The sequence below is a fragment of the Oryx dammah genome, unplaced genomic scaffold (genome assembly GCF_014754425.2).
Source record: "Oryx dammah isolate SB20612 unplaced genomic scaffold, SCBI_Odam_1.1 HiC_scaffold_1, whole genome shotgun sequence".
Taxonomy (NCBI): Eukaryota; Metazoa; Chordata; class Mammalia; order Artiodactyla; family Bovidae; genus Oryx; species Oryx dammah.
The window spans coordinates 88,123,445-88,143,964 of NW_024070185.1; the positions used below are offsets into that span (position 1 = coordinate 88,123,445).

General features: G+C 39.5%; 1 protein-coding gene across 3 annotated transcripts in view; it reads right to left on the minus strand.

Moving 5' to 3' along the window:
* Window positions 1-20,520, minus strand: part of SPIN1 (spindlin 1) — an 81,246-nt gene that overhangs the window by 38,928 nt on the left and 21,798 nt on the right. For all 3 annotated transcript variants that reach the window (XM_040239913.1, XM_040239929.1, XM_040239921.1), the window contains one exon: window positions 8,971-9,187. In XM_040239913.1, the coding sequence (XP_040095847.1) occupies window positions 8,971-9,022 (52 nt within the window). In that variant the 5' untranslated portion in view covers window positions 9,023-9,187. The remainder of the gene's footprint in view (window positions 1-8,970; window positions 9,188-20,520) is intronic.

Here is a 20,520-nt window from a genome sequence, read left to right on the forward strand (position 1 = left end):
CTGTTTTAACAAACTCATCCAGACACAAGTTCCAAAATAATCAGCATTTTTTTAAAATTTACTTTTACTGTATTATTTATTTTTGGCTGCGCAGGCTTTCTCTAGTTGCAGACTTCTCACTGCAGCGGCTTTTCTTGTTGTGGAGCACAGGCTCCATAGTGGTGGCGCACGGGTTTGATCGCCCCTTAGCATGTGGGATCTTCCCATGTCTCCTGCGTTGACAGGCGGATTCTTTATCATTGAGCCACCAAGGAAGCCCTTTTTATGTGCATTTTTGAAAATTGTTATTAGAGACAATTTCAGTAAATCTGAGAACTGAAAAATAAAGAATATGAATGAGTCACTATACATTACACCTGTAGCTTTCTAACAATCAACTCATCCACTGCCTATTCATGTAACTTTTAAAGATGTACACGCTTTAGCTAGGCAAGAGTACACACTAAGAAACAAAGGCACAGCAACCAAGAAAAAGGAGAATCTAACATATAAAGAGGAAAAAGAAACTCCAAGGATGACAATGTTGTATCAGATCGAGAGAATAATCAACAGAATAGAAAATGACAGAAGGTGCTAGAAAAAACTCTCAAGAAAAACAAGGACAGATGGATTATCTATTACATTCGGCATGCAGGAAATTATATTGAGAGGAGTTTCATAAAGCTGTTAGAGGTTCTAGGAGACTCCAACTTGCAAAGAAACTTAAACAAATAGAAAAAAATAAGGCAATCACAAAACTCCAAGAAAAACATTATGTACCAAAAAAAAGTAACCATACTGCATTACTTGGCTCAAATGTTCAATATTTATGTAGTAATCATGACAGAAACAATAAATACACTTTTCACCAAAGCTTTTTTAGAAGTTTAAAGAAGTAGTAAAAACTGTCAAGATGACATAACGCTATGTATCGGTTCAGTTCAGATGCTCAGTCGTGTCCGACTCTTTGCAACCCCATGAATCGCAGCACGCTAGGCCTCCCTGTCCATCACCAACTCCCAGAGTTCACCCAAACTCACATGAGTCGGTGATGCCATCCAGCCATCTCATCCTGTCGTCCCCTTCTCCTCCTGCCCCCAATCCCTCCCAGCATCAGAGTCTTTTCCAATGAGTCAACTCTTCGCATGAGGTGGCCAAAGTACTGGAGCTTCAGCTTTAGCATCATTCCTTCCAAAGAACACCCAGGGTTGATCTCCTTGCAGTCCAAGGGACTCTCAAGAGTCTTCTCCAACACCATAGTTCAAATACATCAATTCTTCAGCACTCAGCTTTCTTCACATAGAAAATCCTAAAAAATGCTATCAGAAAACTACTAGAGCTCATCAATGAATTTGAAAGTTGCTGGATACAAAATTAATATACAGAAATCATTTTTATTTCTGTATACTAACAATGAAGCATCAGAAAGAGAGATTAAGGAAACAAGTTCATTTACCACTGCATCAAAAAGACTCTAGGACTTCACTGGGGTTCAGTGGCTAAGAGTCCATGCTCCCAATGCAGAGGGCCTACATTCAATCCCTGCTCATGGAACTAGATCCATATGCTACAAATAAGGGCTCACATGCCACAATTAAAAGATCTCCTATGCTGCAATGAAGATCGAAGATCCTGTGGGCCCCATCTAAGACCTGGTGCAGCCAAATAAATTCATTGTTGTTTCCGTTCAGTCGCCAAGTCATGTCCGACTCTTTGTGACCGCAAGGACGGCAGCACACCAGGCTCCCCAGTCTTCACCGTCTCCAGGAATTTGCTCAGATTTATGTCTGTTGAGTTGGTGATGCTACCTAACTATCTCACCTCTATCGCCCCCTTCTCCTCTTGCCCTCAATCTTTCCCAGCATCAGGGTCTTTCCCAATGAGTCTGCTCTTCACAACAGGTAGGCAAAGTACTAGAGCTTCAGCATCAAGCCTTCCAATGAATATTCAGGGTTGATTTCCTTTAGGATTGACCACTTTCACTTCCTTGCAGTCCAAGGGACTCTCAAGAGTCTTCTCCAGCACCATAATTAAAAAACATCAATTCTTCATCACTCAGCCTTCTTTATGGTCCAACTCTCACATCCATACATAACTTATTGGAAAAACCATAGCTTAACTAGACAGACCTTTATCAGCAAAGTGATGTCTCTGCTTTTGAATATACTGTCTAGGGTTGTCATAGCTTTTCTTCCAAGGAGCAAGTGTGTTAATTTTGTGGCTGTAGTCACTGTCCGTGTTGATTTTGGAACCCAAGAAAATAAAGTCTGTCACTGCTTCCACTTTCCCCCATCTATTTGCCATGAAGTGAGGGGACCGGACACCCGCTTAGTTTCTTGAATATCAAGTTTTAAGCCGGCTTTTTTACTCTTCTCTTTCACCTTCACAAAGTAGCTCTTTAGTTGCTCTTCAATTTCTGCCATTAGAGTGGTATCATCTACATACCTGAGGTTGTTGGTATTTCTCTTGGCAATCTTGACTCCAGCTTATGAATCATCCAGCCCAGCATTTCACATGATGTACTCTGCATAGAAGTTAAATAAACAGGGTGACAATATACAGCTTGTCATATTCCTTTCCCAATTTGGAACCAGTCAGTTGTTCCATGTCCCACTCTAATTGTTGCTTCTTGACCTGCATACCAGTTTCTCAGGAGATAAGTAAGGCAGTCTGGTATTCTTATCTCTTTAAGAATTTTCCAGTTTGTTGTGATCCACAAAGTCAAAGGCTTTAGCACAGTCAATGAAGTAGAAGTAAATGATTTTCCGGAATTCCCTGGCTTTCTCTATGATCCAACAAATGTTGGCAACCTGATCTCTAGTTCCTCTGCCTTTTTAAAAACCAGTCTGTACATTCGGAAGTTCTTGGTTCACAAACTCCTGAAGTCTTGCTTGAAGGATTTTGGACATAACCTTGTTAGCAAGTGAAATGAGTACAATTTTACAGTAATTTGAACACTCTTTGGCACTGCCTTTCTTTGAAACTGGAATGAAAACTGACCTTTTCCAGTGCTGCGACCATTGCTGAGTTTTCCAAATTTGCTGACGTATTAAGTACAGCACTTTAACAGCATCATCTTCTAGGATTCTAAATAGCTCAGCTGGAATTTTACCACCTCTCCACTAGCTTTGTTGGTAGTAAATGCTAAGACCCACTTCACTTCACACTCCAGGATTTCTGACTCTAGGTGAATGACCACAAAATCGTGGTTATTCAAGTCATTAAGACCTTTTCTGTACAGTTCTTCTGTGTATTCTTGCCACCCTTCTTACTCTGCTTCTGATAGGTCCTTACCATTTCTGTCCTTTATCATGCCCCTCCTTACATGAAATATTCCCGTGATATCTCCAGTTTTCTTGAAGAGATCTCTAGTTACACAAGCCTCTTCACCACGAGAAGGCTGTGATCCATGAACAGGAGCCAAATTAATAAATAAATATCAAAAAAAATAATAAAGCATTAAAAAAGAGAATTTATCTATAAATAAAGCCTAAGGAAGCAGAATACCAGAACTTCAAAAACTATAAAACACTGATGAAAAGAAATTGAAGATATACTGTGTTCTTGGAATGGAAGAACCAATAATGTTAAAATGGCCACACTACCCAAAGCAATCTACAGCCAATGCAATTCCTTTCAAATTACCAGTGGTATTTTTCATAGAACTAGAACAAAAAATTTTATTTGTATGGAAGCACAAAAGAATCCAAATAGCCAGAACAATCTTGAGAAAGAACACACCTGAGGAATCATGCTCCCTGACTTCAGATTATACTACAGAGATACAGTAATCAAACAGTATGATACAGGCACAAAAACAGACATAGAGATCAATGGACAGGATGGAAAGCCTAGAAATAAACTCACACACTTTGAGTTTGTGAGTGGCAAGAATATACAATAAAGAAAAGACAGTCTCTTCAGTTAGTACTGCTGGGAAAACTGGACAGCTACACGTAAACGGATGAAATTAGAACATTCTCTTAACACCATATACAAAAATAAACTCAAAAGGAATTAGACTTAAATGTAAGACTGGGTACTATAAAACTCCTAGAGGAAAACAGAACACTCCAACATAAATTGCAGCAGTATTTGGGAAGATGGGGGGAATGGAAGAGGGGCGGCTGCTCTCTTACGGGAATGGAAATAAAAGCAAAAATTTTACAAATGGGATCTAATTAAACTCAAAAAGTTTTTGTACAGCAAAGAAAACCATAACAAAGCAAAAAGTCAATCTACAGACTGGGAGAAAATATTTGCAAATGATGCTACCAACAGGGATTAATTTTTAAAATATACAAACTTCATACAGCTTAGTATCAAAAAACAAACAACCCAATCAAAAAAGAACAGAAGATCTATACAGACATTTCTCCAAAGATGACACACAGATGGGTAACAGGCATATGAAAATAAGCCCAACATTGCTAATTATTAAAGAAATGCAAATCAAAAGTACAATGAGGTATCTGACTGATAGACACCAGTCAGAATGGCTGTCTTTAAAAAGTCAATAAACAATAAATGCTACAGAGTATGGTACTCTTCTACACAGCTGGAGAACGTAAATTGGTACAGCTGCTATGGAGAACAATACAGAGGTTCCTTAAAAAACTAAAATCAGAGCTACCATATGATACTGGAATCCATGCATCTCAATGTTCATAACAGCACTAACTGCAACAGCCAAGACCTAGAAGTATCCATCAACAGATGAATGGATCAAGCTGTGGTACACATACACAACAGATTATTACTCAGCCATAAAAAGAGATGGAATAATGGCACTGCAGCTACATGTACAGACCTAGAGATTATCATATGAACTGCACTCAAGGAAAACTATCACATGCTATCACCTACATGCCAAAGTTAAAAGAATAACACAAGTGAACTTATTTACAAAACGGAAATAGACTCACACACATAGAAAACAAACTTATGGCTACCAAGGAGATATAATGGGAGGAGGGGATAAATTAGGAGTATCTGCTTAACACAAACACACTATCACATATAGAATAGGTAAACAAGGACCTACCATACAGTGGAGGGAACAATCAGTATCTAAAAGAATCTGAGAAACAGACATGTATATGCAGGTGGCGCTAGTGGTCAAGAACCCGCCTGCTGATGCAGGAGACGTAAGAGACGCAGGTTCAATCTCTGGGTCGGAAAGATCCCTTAGAGAAGAAAATGGTAACCCGCTCCAGTATTCTTGCCTGGAAACTCCCAAGGACAGAGGAACCTGGTGGGCTACAGTCTACAGAGCTGCAAAGAGCTGAACTGATGCAACTTAGCAGCAGTAGCGGCAGCACATATACAACTGAATCACTTTGCTGTATACCTGAAACTAACTCAACTTTGCAAATTAGCTATATTTCAATTAAAAAATAGACTTCATTTTTAAAAAAAAAACAAAAAGGGTAACGAGAGAAAAAGATGTTATGTGAAAAAGAATCCTCAACAGGTTTCAATATCGAATAAAGAGAAATTTGTATACTCATTATTTACAAATACTGAAGGCAAAAATCAAAATGAACAGAATGCCTACTTTTTGATAAAAGTCTTTGGCACTATTTGACATTTCACTCATAAATTTCTATTGATTGGTAAACATAAATATCGAGGTTTTAAAAACATCTGAATATAGTAAAAATAGTTGTTAATCTGAGTATTAGGCACATCCATCTATTATTTCCATTCCCTGTACTTGTAAGTATGATTAAAATGTCATAAAGAGAGAAAATTTATATTTGATAAACTAGTAAAAATGGAGGCTAACTCTATGGGAGGAAAACATGAAAAGAAGTTTTATCAGGTAAAAGGACTTGTGGCTCAACATCATTAGGTATATATAAAGTACCACTTCAGAAACCGATTAAAATTCAACATAATTATACAAATAAATCTAAGTGATTTAAAAAATAGAAATCCCTATTATGTTGAACTATGTATATAGAAAGTGAAAAGAAAGAAAGTGAAGTCACTCAGTCGTGTCCAACTCTTTGTGACCCCATGGCCTGTAGCCTACCAGTCTCCTCTGTTTGTGGGATTTTCCAGGCAATACTCCTGGAGTGGACTGCCATTTCCTTCTCCAGGGGAATCTTCCCAAACCCAGGGATCGAACCCAGGTCTCCGGCATTGTAGACAGACACTTTACCATCTGAGCCACCAGGGAAGTCACTTATGTATATAGAGATAATGCAAATATTCAATTTGCAAATTTTTATTGATCACACATGCCCTAACGACACTGTCAGGTATTAGGCTTTGCCCACTCTGGTGGTTTTAAAACATGACCATAATTCTCTGACACTTCTCCCATAGAGCAGAGTGCATGCCCACTCCCTTGAACCTGAGCAGACCTTTGACACTGCATCAATGAACAAAATGCAACAAAAGTGAACCCATGTAACCTTCAAGACTCCCAACAGAAGACACCATGCATCTGTGCCTGTTTCTCTTCAGGTACTCGCTCTAGGAGCCTTAAGTAATAAGTCCAGATATCCAATGGCCCACAGTGGAAGAGAAATATCCTAGGAGCCCTATACACTGAAGGCTTCCCGTTTCAGTTTTGAGATGGCACCAGACTAAGGGAATATCTGAGCCACCATATCAACTCTGGAATGTCTATCTAGGTTTCTTGATGCATGAAAATAAGAAACCCCCTTTCTAGGTGAATTTTATTTGTTAATGGGCACATTTGTTACTGATATAAGGGTTTAAAAGTAACAGTCTCCATTTATGTTAACAGGAAGAATGATTAAGATAATTTTATAAATAATACTGATCAAGAGATCATTAATCTAAGAGTATAATACATAACAGTGAAAAATAAATGACCCCAGGATCTTACACATTAAAATATTAAACAAAAGGCCAACTGGAATTTACAGAGTACCCACTCTGTCTTCAGTGCTATGCCACGTGCTCTAAGAAATTATCAAAGGATAAGAAAATATAAGATCAAAGTACTGGCTAGGATTAGACAATCTCTCCCTTAACAGTAACATCTCCTGGTTTAGCTCTTTCACTTACTTATACCATACTACACATCACTTTAATCAATTCTCTCTCCTAACTAAGAATATGACTTTAAATCAATAAAGAAAATAGGAGTGATGAATTCAGAATGGTGTGCCTAAAAAAACTTGGGGTACAATTACTATTTCAAGCTAGAGAAACATGATCAACAAAAACTTTTGTCGACACCAATTTTTGAAACATGAGATGAAATAAACATTTTGTTAAAATAGTATGATCAACAAAAACCATGCTTTTTGCAGAGCAGCTGTAATGTGGCAGGCATGTAGCTAAGCACCTAACACACAAAAACACATTTATTTCTTCATAATAAGCCCAGTAGATACATAACAGTACTGTTGTTTAGATAAGGAAAAACAAGGCTTAAGAAGATACAAAATGCACCAATGTTTACACAGCTAGTAAAAGAGCAGGATAGGACTTCCCTGGTGGTGCAGTGGATAAGAATCTGCCTGCCAATGCAAGGGACACAAGTTTGATCCCTGGTCTGAGAAAATTCCACATGTCGCAGAGCAATTTAAGCCTGTGTGCAACTTGAGCCTGTGCTCTAGAGCCCGCATGTGGCAACTGACCCTGCACTCTAGAGTCCACATGTGGCATCTACTGAAGCCCGTGTGTCTAGAGCTTGTGCTCTGCATCAAGAAGTCACGACAACGCACCACAAAGAGCAGCCCCCACTAGTAGAAGCTAGAGAACCTGTACGCGGTAACAGAGACCTAGTGTAAACAAAAATAAATACGCAAATTATTAAACAATTTTAAGAAGTAAAGAAATAAAAAAAGAGCAGGACAGAACTGATGAGAGAGTTGGAATCAGAACAGTAAACTCCCAGCTGACTTACACTCCAGTCTGTCACCATGCCTGCAAGTTAATCTTATCAACAAATGTAACAGTTGAATCAATGTTTGCAAGAGAGGAACTAAAATCAAAGAGATAAAAGGAACTTAAAATCTTAATCCCTGTGGCTCCTCTACAAAGGAATTACAAACTCCATAGCGAATAAATACAGTAAATTCTAAACCACAGCAACCATTTTAAGATTACTAGTAATTTTGCTAGCTGAATTCTCAGATTCACTTATATTTGACAGATGTTTTCAATATTCAAACATATTTCTGGAATGGAAAAAAATATAAGTTCAAAAGAGAACACTGAGCTTCCCTGATGGCTCAGTGGTAAAGAATCTGCCTACCAACACAGGAGACGCAAGATGGATCCCTGGGTCAGAAAGATCCCTAAAGAAAAAAATGGCAACCCACTCCAGTATTCTTGCCTGGGAAATCCCATGGACAGAGAAGCCTGCGGGGCTACAGTCCATGGGGTCGAAAAAAAATCTGACACAACTTAGTGACTAAACAACAACAACAAAAGAATATATTACTTACCTATTTTATTCTGTAGCCTATAAGATTTTTACCTTTTAGTTTTCTAGGGTAGACAAAAACCATGCAAAGTCTAAACTTCTAGTATCAACTGTATGCCACAAAAATAAGAATTTCTATTAAACATTCATTACATTTCCATACATTACATTCCAGTAAAGTTCTTTCAAGTAAATATACAAAAAACTGAGTTTACCTTTTTTCCTATTAAATACTCTAAATCTCACTAAATCTAATACTCATCTAGTCTTCTTACTTTCACTTCTTTCAAAACCAATGATAAAACCTTTACTTACTATAAACCTCTTAAGTATTTACAATTCACTTGCTAAATTTACTGGACATCCATAACTTACTGCAAAAGACCACAGGAAAAACTAATGATTCCCTACCTTTCAAAAACCTAAACCTGTGTTTTTCACATGTATAAAATACTAGAAATCACACAAAGCTTTAAGAATAGCAAACCACTAGGAATTACATGAGCGCATTCCCCATTTTCACAACTGTTTCAAATTTATTGTACTAAAGTAAGTGTAGGTAGAACTGCACTGCCTACCTGCATCAGCTCTGGACCGCTGGCCAGGTGTCTTTCCGAATGGGGTCTTCATTCATCTGTATTTAAGTGAGCAGCACAGCTGCTGGACTAGGGTGAAAATTCAATATGCTCCAATTTGAAACTTTTCACAGAATTTCAATGTTCTTGTTAATCCATCATCCCAAGCGCTTTTTTTTTTTTAACAAGTTCAGCAAAAATACGTGAAATCTTAAGTACTCTGTAAAACAGTGAAATAACAGTTCATTACTAGAGCATCACACAAGAGCAAACTTCTCCAAGTAAGCCATCAAACGTGACATTATTTTAAATGTAACATCAGTGAAAACACACTTTGCCCAGAAGCAATTAACTTTAATTTCTCAGTCCTTGGTGCCAAGGACTGCACAGAGAAGCAAGAGAAAAGGAAGTACTAGACCCCTCAACAAAGAAAAGGGCAGTTCCTTGGCGGTCAACTGAACATAATACAGCCTTGGGCTTCCCACGCTGTATCCCAATCCATTTTGCTGGCAGAAGTCAGAAAAGGGTAGACACTGGTATGTCAAAAAAGATTTAGACTGGCACAGCCCATCTTCTTGACGGGACACAAAAACACCCAGCAAGGAGCAGCAGTGAGGAACAGGTGCAGCCGGCACACAGCGGGACAACTGCCGGAGGATGAGGCAACACTGCAATCTACGTCAAGCCTGAGCCACTGCTAGGTGGAAGGTCGGTAAACCAAGATAAGGGACTACAGTCAATGAGGCTTAGCAGTTCCCTTTCTGCTCCCAAGATTCCAGAAACCAGAGGGAAAGATCCAGTCAGTAACTCTGGAGGAGCCTTAAAGAAATTTTCATTCATTCCCATGTAAAAAGTTAAATCGTCTTATAAAAACGGTTCATCCTTTAAACCAAATTTGGGTTCAGTTTACAGTCCACGTAGTAAAACATCTATGGAAACATATTCTCATAAAACACAAAAATATCTACCACAAATTTCAGTTCACAAACTGAACCACCTGACTATATTCAGTTCTCATGTATTAGTTACCATATATACAACTTATAGGCACGTGTTCACAGGTTTAAGAACTAAAGGGAATGCATTTTCTAGAGACTAAAATGTAACATAATAGTTAAAATAATTTAATAAGTCTAAATAACAAGGGGAAAAGGAATCATTTTAGCTGGTAAAAAATTCTTAACTACACAAATAAAACTTCAGAAAACCTCAAAGGAAATTTAAAATCAAATGGACTTTGTAATTCAATGAATACTCAGAACGACTATTGTTTGAAGCTAAGGTAGAAGGGGAAAGACACTTACATAAGTAAGCAAGCAAAGGAGATAGTATCTCAAGTGGCAGTAAGTCACAGGGCATCCCTCAGAGATACGGCGGGTTCAGTTCCAATTGCTTCCAACGAAGCAATTATTGTCAACTGTCAACTACAAACTGGTGCTTGCCAAGGGCGTTTGCCATCTGCCTCTGTGGAGACTGAACACTGGGCTGCTGCAGCTGTTGACCTTCAACACTCGCTGAGGGAGTGCAGGGTAGAGAATAAGGCACTCTGTGCTCCACAGAATCTGGTGGAACAGGTCTTTACACAGTTGGATATTTTCAAGAACTGATTTCATTACCCCAATCTTTGCATCTCCTCATATCTAGAAAAGCACTAAATCCCTTCATGAAGACATCAGCTCCTCATGACTAGCAGAAAACCTCTTATTAGGTTAAGAGCTTGATTGCACTCAACTCCCCCTTCACCAAAATCTTTATATGCACTTTCCCTCACTACCTCTTTGGAGCAGTCTCTCAGAGCTGTATGAGATGCTGTCTCCCTGGCTGCGGTCCTCATTTTGTCCCAAATAAAACTTAACTCACAACTCTCATGTTGTTTTTAAGTCAACAATAAAGTGAGTCACATGAATTTTTTGGTTTCCAATGCATATGAAAGTTATGTTCACATTATACTGTTGTCTATTAAGTATGCAGCAGCATCATACCTGAAGAAAACTACGTACATATCTTGATTTTAACAGATTCTATTGCTAAAAAAGCTAACCATCATCTGCCAATGCCAGGTTACCACTAACCTTCAATGAAACGAGCTATGCCTGTAATGAAAAAAAAGGAAGCGGTATCACCAAGTCCATGCTCATTCTGCTTGCCACACAACAGGGCAGTGAATCCAAGAGACAAGGTGTAGAGACAAGCTGGCTGACCAAGGAGACGGCAGACTAACGTCTCAAAATAACCATCCTGTCTGGATCTGGATGCCAGGTTCTTTTATAGAACCCAAGAGAGAAGCAATGAAGAACCACAGTCAAAAGGCAGAATAGAGAGGGAGGCAGTGAGGAAGTAAAGTAAAAAGGGTTTTCAGTCTTGCAAATATCTCCAGGAATGGCCAAGCCTCCGGAAAGAATGTGTAAATCTTTTCTTTGCAGCCATTCACAGGTGGGCAGGGTCAGATTATCTATTAGCTGAACAAGGCATTTTAGTTTAACAGGCAAACAATAAAGTTTGTGGAAGTAATGGAATTCCAGCAGAACTATTTAAAATCCTAAAAGATTATGCTAGTGAAGTGCTGCACTCAATATGTCAGCAAATCTGGAAAACCCAGCAGTGGCCACAGGACTGGAAAAGGTCAATCCTCATCCCAATTCCCAAGGACAATACGAAAGAATGGTCAAACAGGACAATCATACTCATCTCCCATTCTAGCAAAGTTATGTTCAAAATCCTCCAAGCTAAGCTTCAGCATTATGTGAACCGAGAACTTCCAGATGTTCAACCTGGGTTTAGAAAAGGAAGAGGAAACAGAGAGCAAATCACCAACATTTGCTGGATCATAGAGAAAGCAAGGGAATGCCAGAAAAACATCTGCCTCTGTTTCACTGAGTACACTGAAGCCTTTGACTGTGTGGATCACAGCAATCTGTGGAAAACTCTTAAAGAGATGGGAATACCAGACCATTACCTGTCTCCTGAGAAACCTGTATGTAGGTCAAGAATCAACAGTTAGAACCCTGTATGGAACAACTGACTGGTTCAGGATTGAGAAAGGAGTACAAGGCTGTTATTGTCACTCTGTTTATTTAACTTATATGCAAAGCACAGGATGAGAAATGCTGGGCTGAATGACTCACAAGCTAGCCCAAGAGAAACATCAAAACTTCAGATATGCAGATGATCCCACTCTAACGAAAGAAAGTAAAGAGAAACTGAAGAGCTTCTTGATGAGAGTGAAGATAGGAGAGTGAAAAAGCCCACTTAAAACTCAATATCAAAAAAACTAAGATCGGTCCCATCACTTCATGGCAAATAGAAGAGGAAAAGGTGTAAGGAGTGACAGATTTCTTCTTGGGATCTAAAATCACAGATGGTGACTGCAGCCATGAAATTAGAAGACCACTGCTTCTAAGCAGGAAAGCTATGACAAACTTAGTGTGTCAAAAAGCAAGGTCTTCATTTAGCCGACAAAGGTCTATACAATCAAGGCTATGGTCTTTCCAGTAGTCATGTATGGATGTTAGGGAGTCATGTATGGATGTTAGGGCTGGACATTAAAGAAGCAGAGCAAGGAAGAACTGATGCTTTTAAATGTGATGCTGGAGGAGACCCATGAGAACACCTTGAAAAGCAAGGAGATGAAACCAGTCAGTCTTAAAGGAAATCAACCCTGAATACTCTTTGGAAGGACTGAAGCTGAAGCTCCAATACTTTGATCACCTAATGCAAAGAGCTGGGCTACTTCCCCAGTGGTTCAGTGGTCAAGATTCGGCCTGCAGTACAAGGGCTGTAAGTGACATGGGTTCAATCACTGGGTTGGATGTTCCCCTGGAGGAGGGCATGGCAACCCACTCCAGGAGAACCCATGGAACAGAGGAGCCTGGCCGGCTACAGTCCATGGGGTCCCAAAGCTGGACCCAAATGAAGCGACTTTGCACACACACACAATGCAAACAGCTAACTCATTGGCAAAGACCCTCATGCTGGGAAAGATTGAAGGAAGAAGGAGAAGAGAGAGACAGCAGATAAGATGGCTGGATGGCATCAAGAATTCAATGGGCATGAACTTGGACAAACTCTGGGAGATGATGAGAAACAGGGAAGCCTGGTGTGCTGCAGTTCATGGGGTCACGAAGAATACTTGGCAACTGAACAAGAGGCAGAGAGGCAGGGTCCTTTGAGGTAGGCCATTAAGTAAGATTTGAAAGGCAAAATGGTTGTCTGAGAAGGACTTACAAATAGCTGTGAAAAGAAGAGAAGCAAAAAGCAAACGAAAAAAGGAAAGACACTTCCATTTGAATGCAGAGTTCCAAAGAATAGCAAGAAGAGATAAGAAAGCCTTCCTCAGTGATTACTGCAAAGAAATAGAGGAAGACAATAGAATGCAAAAGACTAGAGATCCCTTCAAGAATATTAGAGATACCAAGGGAACATTTCATGCAAAGATGGACTCAATAAAGGACAGAAGTGGCATGGACCTAACAGAAGCAGAAGATATTAAGAGGTGAGAAGAACTGTACAAAAAAGATCTTCACGACCCAGATAATCACGATGATGTGATCACTCACCTAGAGCCAGACATCCAGGAGTGTGAAGTCAAGTGGGCCTTAGAAAGCATCACTATGAACAAAGCTAGTGGAGGTGAAGGAATTCCAGTTGAGCTATTTCAAATCCTGAAACATGATGCTGTGTAAGTGCTGCACTCAATATGCCAGCAAATTTGGAAAACTCAGCAGTGGCCACAGGACTGGAAAGGGTCAGTTTTCATTCCAATACTTTGGAAAAGCAATGCCAAAGAATGCTCAAACTATCACACAATTGTACTCATCTCACACACTAGCCAATTAATGCTCAAAATTCTCCGAGCCAGGCTTCAACAGTATGTGAACCATGAACTTCCAGATGTTCAAGCTGGATTTAGAAAAGGCAGAGGAACCAGAGATCAAATTGCCAACATCCGCTGGATCTGGAAAAAGCCAGAGAGTTCCAGAAAAACATCTATTTCTGCTTTATTGACTATGCCAAAATTTTGACTGTGTGGATCACAACAAACTGGAAAATTCTTTAAGAGATGGGAATACCAGACCACCTGACCTGTCTCCTGAGAAATCTGTATGCAGGCCAAGAAGCAACAGTTAGAACTGGACATGGAACAACAGACTGGTGCCAAATCAGGAAAGGAGTATGTCAAGGCTGTATTTTGACACCCAGCTTATTTAACTTATATGCAGAGTACGTCATGAAAAGAGTTCATCCAGAGTTCATCTGGGCTGGATGAAGCACAAGCTGGAATCAAGACGGCTGGGAGAAATACCAATAACCTAAGATAGGCAGATGACACCATCCTATGGCAGAAACCAAAGAAGAGCCTCTTGATGAAAGTGAAAGAGGTGAGTGAGAAAGTTGGCTTAAAGCTCAACATTCAGAAAAATAAGATCTGGTCCCATCAATTCATGGCAAATAGATGGGGAAACAATGGAAACAGTGAAAGCCTTTATTTTGGGGGGGCTCCAAAATCACTGCATATGATGACTGCATCCATGAAATTAAAAGATGCTTGCTCCTTGGAAAAAAAGTTATAACAACCTAGACAGCATGTTAAATAGCAGAAACATTACTTTGCCAACAAAGGTCCATCTCGTCGAAGCTATGGTTTTTCCAGTAGTCATGTATGGATGTGAGAGTTGGACTATAAAGAAAGCTGAGCACCAAAGAAATGATGTTTTTGAAATGTGGTGTTGGAGAAGATGTCTTGAGAGTCCCTTGGACAGCAAGGAGATCCAACCAGTCCATCCTAAAGGAGATCAATCCTGAGTATTCACTGGAAGGACTGATGCCGAAGCTGAAACTCCAATACTCTGGCCACCTGATGCCAAGAACTGACTCATTTGAAAAGACCCTGATGCTGGGAAAGATTGAAGGCAGGAGGAGAAGGGGATGACAGAGGATGAGATGTCTGGATGGCATCACCAACTCAATGGGACATGAGTCTGAGTAGGCTCTAGGAGTTGGTGATGGACAGGGAGGCCTGGCGTGTTGTGATTCATGGGGTCACAAAGAGTTGGACATGACTGAGCAACTGAACTGACCTGAACAACTGAATTTAACTGATTAAGTAAGATCACAATAACAGCAACAAAAAGCAAGTTGAAGAAACAGGTCCAACATGGAGTCAGAATTGGCTGGTCTCTGTAGAAGCAGCAGCACCTTCTCTAAAGGTGACTTTTCCCCCACGCAAGGTTCCCAAGCTGTTCCTAGGGGCTCTCCCACATTGAGCTGAGGAAATCAGTATAGGTGTCATGACAGCAAAGACAAACATCCACCTTTCCCAAGAGTCCACCCAACCGCCAGGCAAGCCTTGCACAGCTCTACCTCTTTCACACCAGAAATCTCAGCTTCCACATTGAACTCTTCCCACACTGCTATAGCTTTCCTTACTGGAACCCTACAGCCCTTATCCTCCAACTGTCCAAACCTCTCCACTGCCTTCTGAAAGGCAGTCCCCGCCATCCAGTAGCTCCCTCCAAAGTGGTTGTTTGTGTTCTCCACTGTCTTTACTTACATGATCTCTCCTACCCCCACACCCTAATGTGGAGGCATGTGCCACAGCACTCACTAGTAATAACAGGCCTCCCTTTTTCTTCAAAAGAATTGATGCTTTTGAACTGTGGTGCTGGAGAAGGCTCTTCAGAGTTCCGTGGACTGAAGGAGATAAAACCAGTCAATCCTAAAGGAAATCAATCCTGAATATTCATTGGAAAGACTGATGCTGAAGCTGAAACTCCAATACTTTGGCCACCTGATGCGAAGGGTCCACTCATTAGGAAAAGATGCTGATGCTGGGAAACATTGAAGGCAGAAGGGGATGACAGAGGATGAGACGGTTGGATAGCATCACCAACTCAATGTATATGAGTTTGAGCAAGTTCCGGGAGTTAGTGATGGACAAGGAAGCCTGGTGTGCTGCAGTCCATGGGGAAACAAAGAGTCGGACACAACAGAGCAACTAAACTCAACTTTTTGTTTCAGACCTGTATCTACCTGCTAACCCTCTAGTCATCTGCACACATTTTTGAAAATTTGGTTCCTGGTTTGCTTGTTTTCCATTACATTTTTTCAGCATAAGATCCTTTGAACAACATGCCCCCTTGGTTCTAAGACATCTTTACTTCAATCTATCCAACTCCAGCCAACTATCTCCACAGTCATAACCTCAACCTTCTCATTAGCAATCACTCCAATACCTCTGGAATCTTTGTTTTAAGCATCTCACACTCCAAACAACCTCTAGTCACTCCACTTTCCTTATACCAGCCATGCTGCTCCCACAATTACCTTATGCAACCACTACCTCCAAACTACGGCTTGATTTTTATCTCCTTGGGTACTAACCGCCTTCATTACTCAGCTTAGATTCCATAGATGGTCAACTACATAGTGACTCCCTTGCCTGTCTCTGGCACTTTCTGCCAAAACGAACTTCTTGCTTACCACAGCCACAATTTGAGCCATTAAGCATGGCTGAAAAACTTCAAACTTATAATCTTATATCTCAAGTGAGCTTTTGACAATATCATGCCCACCTTCAGCAGGTAAGCTTCCTTTTTGCTAGTCAGATGGAAGCAAACAAAAGAGAACTGCTCATTTTCCCACTACCAAATTTGTTAGCTGACTGGTACCTTCTCCTGTAGTAACAGAAGAACTGTTTCAATTCAACCCTTTCATATGTTTTGCAAATCCCATCTTCTGTATCAATTTCCCTTACCACTAAAATATTCTCAACAGCACTTAACAAAGGATGTAGTATTTTCCAATTTTAAAAACATCTCACGACTCTGTTCCTTTTCTGACATTCTTTACAAAGCTACTTCAAAGATTAAAGACTATTTTAACCTACACAAGTATCAATGTTTCCTAACTTAATAAATCAACTTGGTTCTATAACATAAAAAATTTGGCTTACTGATGATCTAAAGGCACTCTTCTCACTAGCAGATATAAGCTTGTCTTTGTATGATTTTCTATTGCTTACCACTGCATTAAAATTTTCAGGTTAAACTTGTTATAATACTTTCACGGAAAGTAAAACACACAGATTGAAGAGTTGCAGCAGGAAAGGATACGGGAGCTTTTTTAATAACACAAAAGTCCTTCCCCATTTTTGAGCTGCAATTACTATTCCAAACTGCCTGATTTTATCTTAAAAATGATATAGCAAAATCTCATTTCTAAGATAGCTGCTGCTGCTGCTGCTAAGTTGCTTCAGTCGTGTCCGACTCTGTGCGACCCCATAGACAGCAGCCCATCAGGCTCCCCCGTCCCTGGGATTCTCCAAGCAAGAACACTGGAGTGGGGTGCCATTTCCTTCTCCAATGCAGGAAAGTGAAAAGGGAAAGTGAAGTTGCTCAGTCGTATCCAACTCTTAGCGACCCCATGGACCGCAGCCCACCAGGCTCCTCCATCCATGGGATTTTCCAGGCAAGAGTACTGGAGTGGGGTGCCAGTGCCTTCTCCTCTAAGATAGCAGGAGTCACAGTTTTTTCAAATATCACAGAAAATGTTATCAAGTGAAGCTTAATTTGATGGCCATAAAAAAGACAGCCCTGTATTCAGGATTAAAGACAGCAGACTGCTAACCCCATGAGGCGAAAGGCTTCTAGGGAATAATGTTGCATAGTACTAAAGAATCACCTCAAATTACCCGCTGGTTATGAACGGCGCTTGACAGTGAAGGGACCAAACCATTCAACACCACTAATTATGAGTCAACCACACTTTGGAGTCCTCCAGACATGATGTAATGCAAAGCACACCAGGCACAAGAGCAGGTAAGAAGCTTCTACATGACAAACAGGTCATATTCTATAAAAGTTCAATGTCATAAGAAAAAAAGGTAGACATACTGATCTAGATTAAGAGACTAAAAGCAGACAAGTAAATCCTAAATGAATGGTTTGGAGGGGGAAAAGCTGTAGAAGACACTGAAAACAAATGGGGAAATTTAAATAGGGACTATATAATAGATCACCCATTATTACATTATCATTAAACTTTAAAGGCAGAGTGACATTACAGTTATGCACAAGAATACACTTATTTTTAGGAAACACATACTGAAATTTCTACAGGTAGGGTGATGTAATGTCTGCAAGTGAATTTCAAACAGTTCAGGGCAAGAAAGCAATACATACAATCAAGTGAAAATGACAAAATATTAATTTCTGAATCTAAACAAAGAACATACTAATATTATTTTCCAAATTCCTACTTCAATATAAATTTAAAAAATAAATAAAATTTTTCATAATGAAATTTGGAGAAAAGATGATCTTGGATTTCCCTTTGCTAAATCCATCTGTATTAAACATAGCTAGCTATCCGGTATGCAATTTTGCTAGACAACTTTTAAAATGTTATGAATTTAGTTTTAGAGCTCAAAATTCTTCTATAACCATCTCAAAGGTTGTTTGTCCCCAAGCACATGCTGTATCTCACACACTGATATACATCTAACAACTCAGACCGTACACAGCCACCATGAGGCACACACACTATAGCTGTTCCATTTTGGAAATTAAAAACCTATGGCACTGAAATTAAAACAGCTAGCAAGTGGGCTGCAAGAAGTATTACTGAGATATATTTATTTTAAAAATAAACACAGGGGCTTCCCTGGTGGTCCATTGGTTAAGACTCTGAGCTCCCACTGCAGGGGGCATGGCTTTAAACTCTGGTCGGGAACTAAGACCCCACATGCCGCACGGGGTGGCACACAAACCAAACAAAAACTAAAAACACAGATTGTGCCCATAAAGGAAAAGGACACCACACACACACAAAAAAAAATCAATGACACAGCGCTGTTGTCTCCAAAAAGGTTAAGAAATGGATGTTTCAAATTTTCAGATGTAAAATTAACAAACACAAATCAGAAGTTACATATCAAAATATTTGCTGCCAGCTGCTATCACCAAACAGTGCTATTTATAAATTCCTAAAGCTGCTTAAGCAAAAGTGCCATGTTCCAAAGAAGTCTCAACACCAATGCAAAACTACACAGGAACACTAAAGGCCAAACACATCACGTGTAAGCTTAAGTTTGGGCTGCCAACAAGGGTCTTAAAGTTGTCATCATAGAGGGTTCAGAGTGTGGGGGGGAATTTATGTGAACACAAATATTTATATGAAAAATGACACATGGCTAAAATCTGAATAAGGACCTAAACATTAAACAAGAAATAATTTTCTTAACTAAGATATTGTAGATACAAAGAAAAACACCCAAATCTTAAAAGTGTTATGATGCCTGCAATTTACTTCAACTTTCAAATGGCTCAACAAAAAATATTAGTAGAGCAAAATGTTAGCAAATGAAATCTCAATGGAAAACATAAAGGTATAATTAAGCTATAGCTTTAACCTTTCAGTGTAGAGGAAATTTCACTTTAAAAGCTTGAGGGATGGGGAACAGCACACAGAGGAGAACAGCAAAGTTTGGAACTAGTGGCAACAACACTGATTTACTACACGTACTCAACAGTCTGTAGCTTATTTCCTAAGATGAGATTTTTTTTTTTTAATTAAGAAAAGGTGGCAAAATATTTGCAACTCCTGAATCTGGATGGCAAGTATTACACATGTTCAAATGCCTTTTTCAACTTTTCTACATGTTTGAAAATTTTCACAATAAAATGGTAAGAGAAAAAGATTCAATAGTTTCAGATTTTATAAATCTGGAAAGAAAAAGCACTGGTTTACAACTGAGAACCTTCCTAAGTACCCAGAAGAATTTACTAGAAAAGTCCAGTCATAAATGTTTCAATGGACGGCAGGTAAAACCAGCACTCTAGGCCTCCGGTGCTGACATCCCTTTGGCTAAAACTTTAAAATTAAAATGAAGGGCTCAATTTGAACACAACATCATTAACTACCCAGTGTTTGGCTACAGTATATACCAAGAGTATACTTGGAAGGCCTTCTGGAGCCCCAAACTATCAATATAAACAAAACCATTAAACAGTCTAAATCACTAGACATCTAAACACCAAGTTCTAATATAAGAGCTCTTAAGCATGGACAAAATTCACAAGTACCATGAAGTTGGACAAGGGAAAAATCCTATCTTCATTTTCCTTTTAGTTTCATCATGTGTATGAAACACAATATTACTTGAGTATCCCTGACTTTCTCAAACAATAGAAATCACAGATCTTTCCAACCCCCACTGCATATGTTACAGATCTCAAAATAGCTTTAAAGCTCATGCACTACTTCTAAATTAAGTTACATGGCCTGCCACAGAACAGACATGACCAGAGCCATCAGGGAATTAGTCATCCAACTATGAAAACAGAATTGGTGACTGCTGTAAAACAAAGAGTTTGGCTGGCCTTCGTCCCAGTTCCTAGGAAGTACCTTCTAAATCCTTGGAATGTACTTAGTAACAGGAGTGCTTTTGATTTATGATCCCCTAGATAGTTTGTGCCAACAAGATGACTCACCAAAAAGATCAACTAGGGGATTAGAGAATTGGGATTTTGAATCCCCTGACAAGTCAATTTTCAA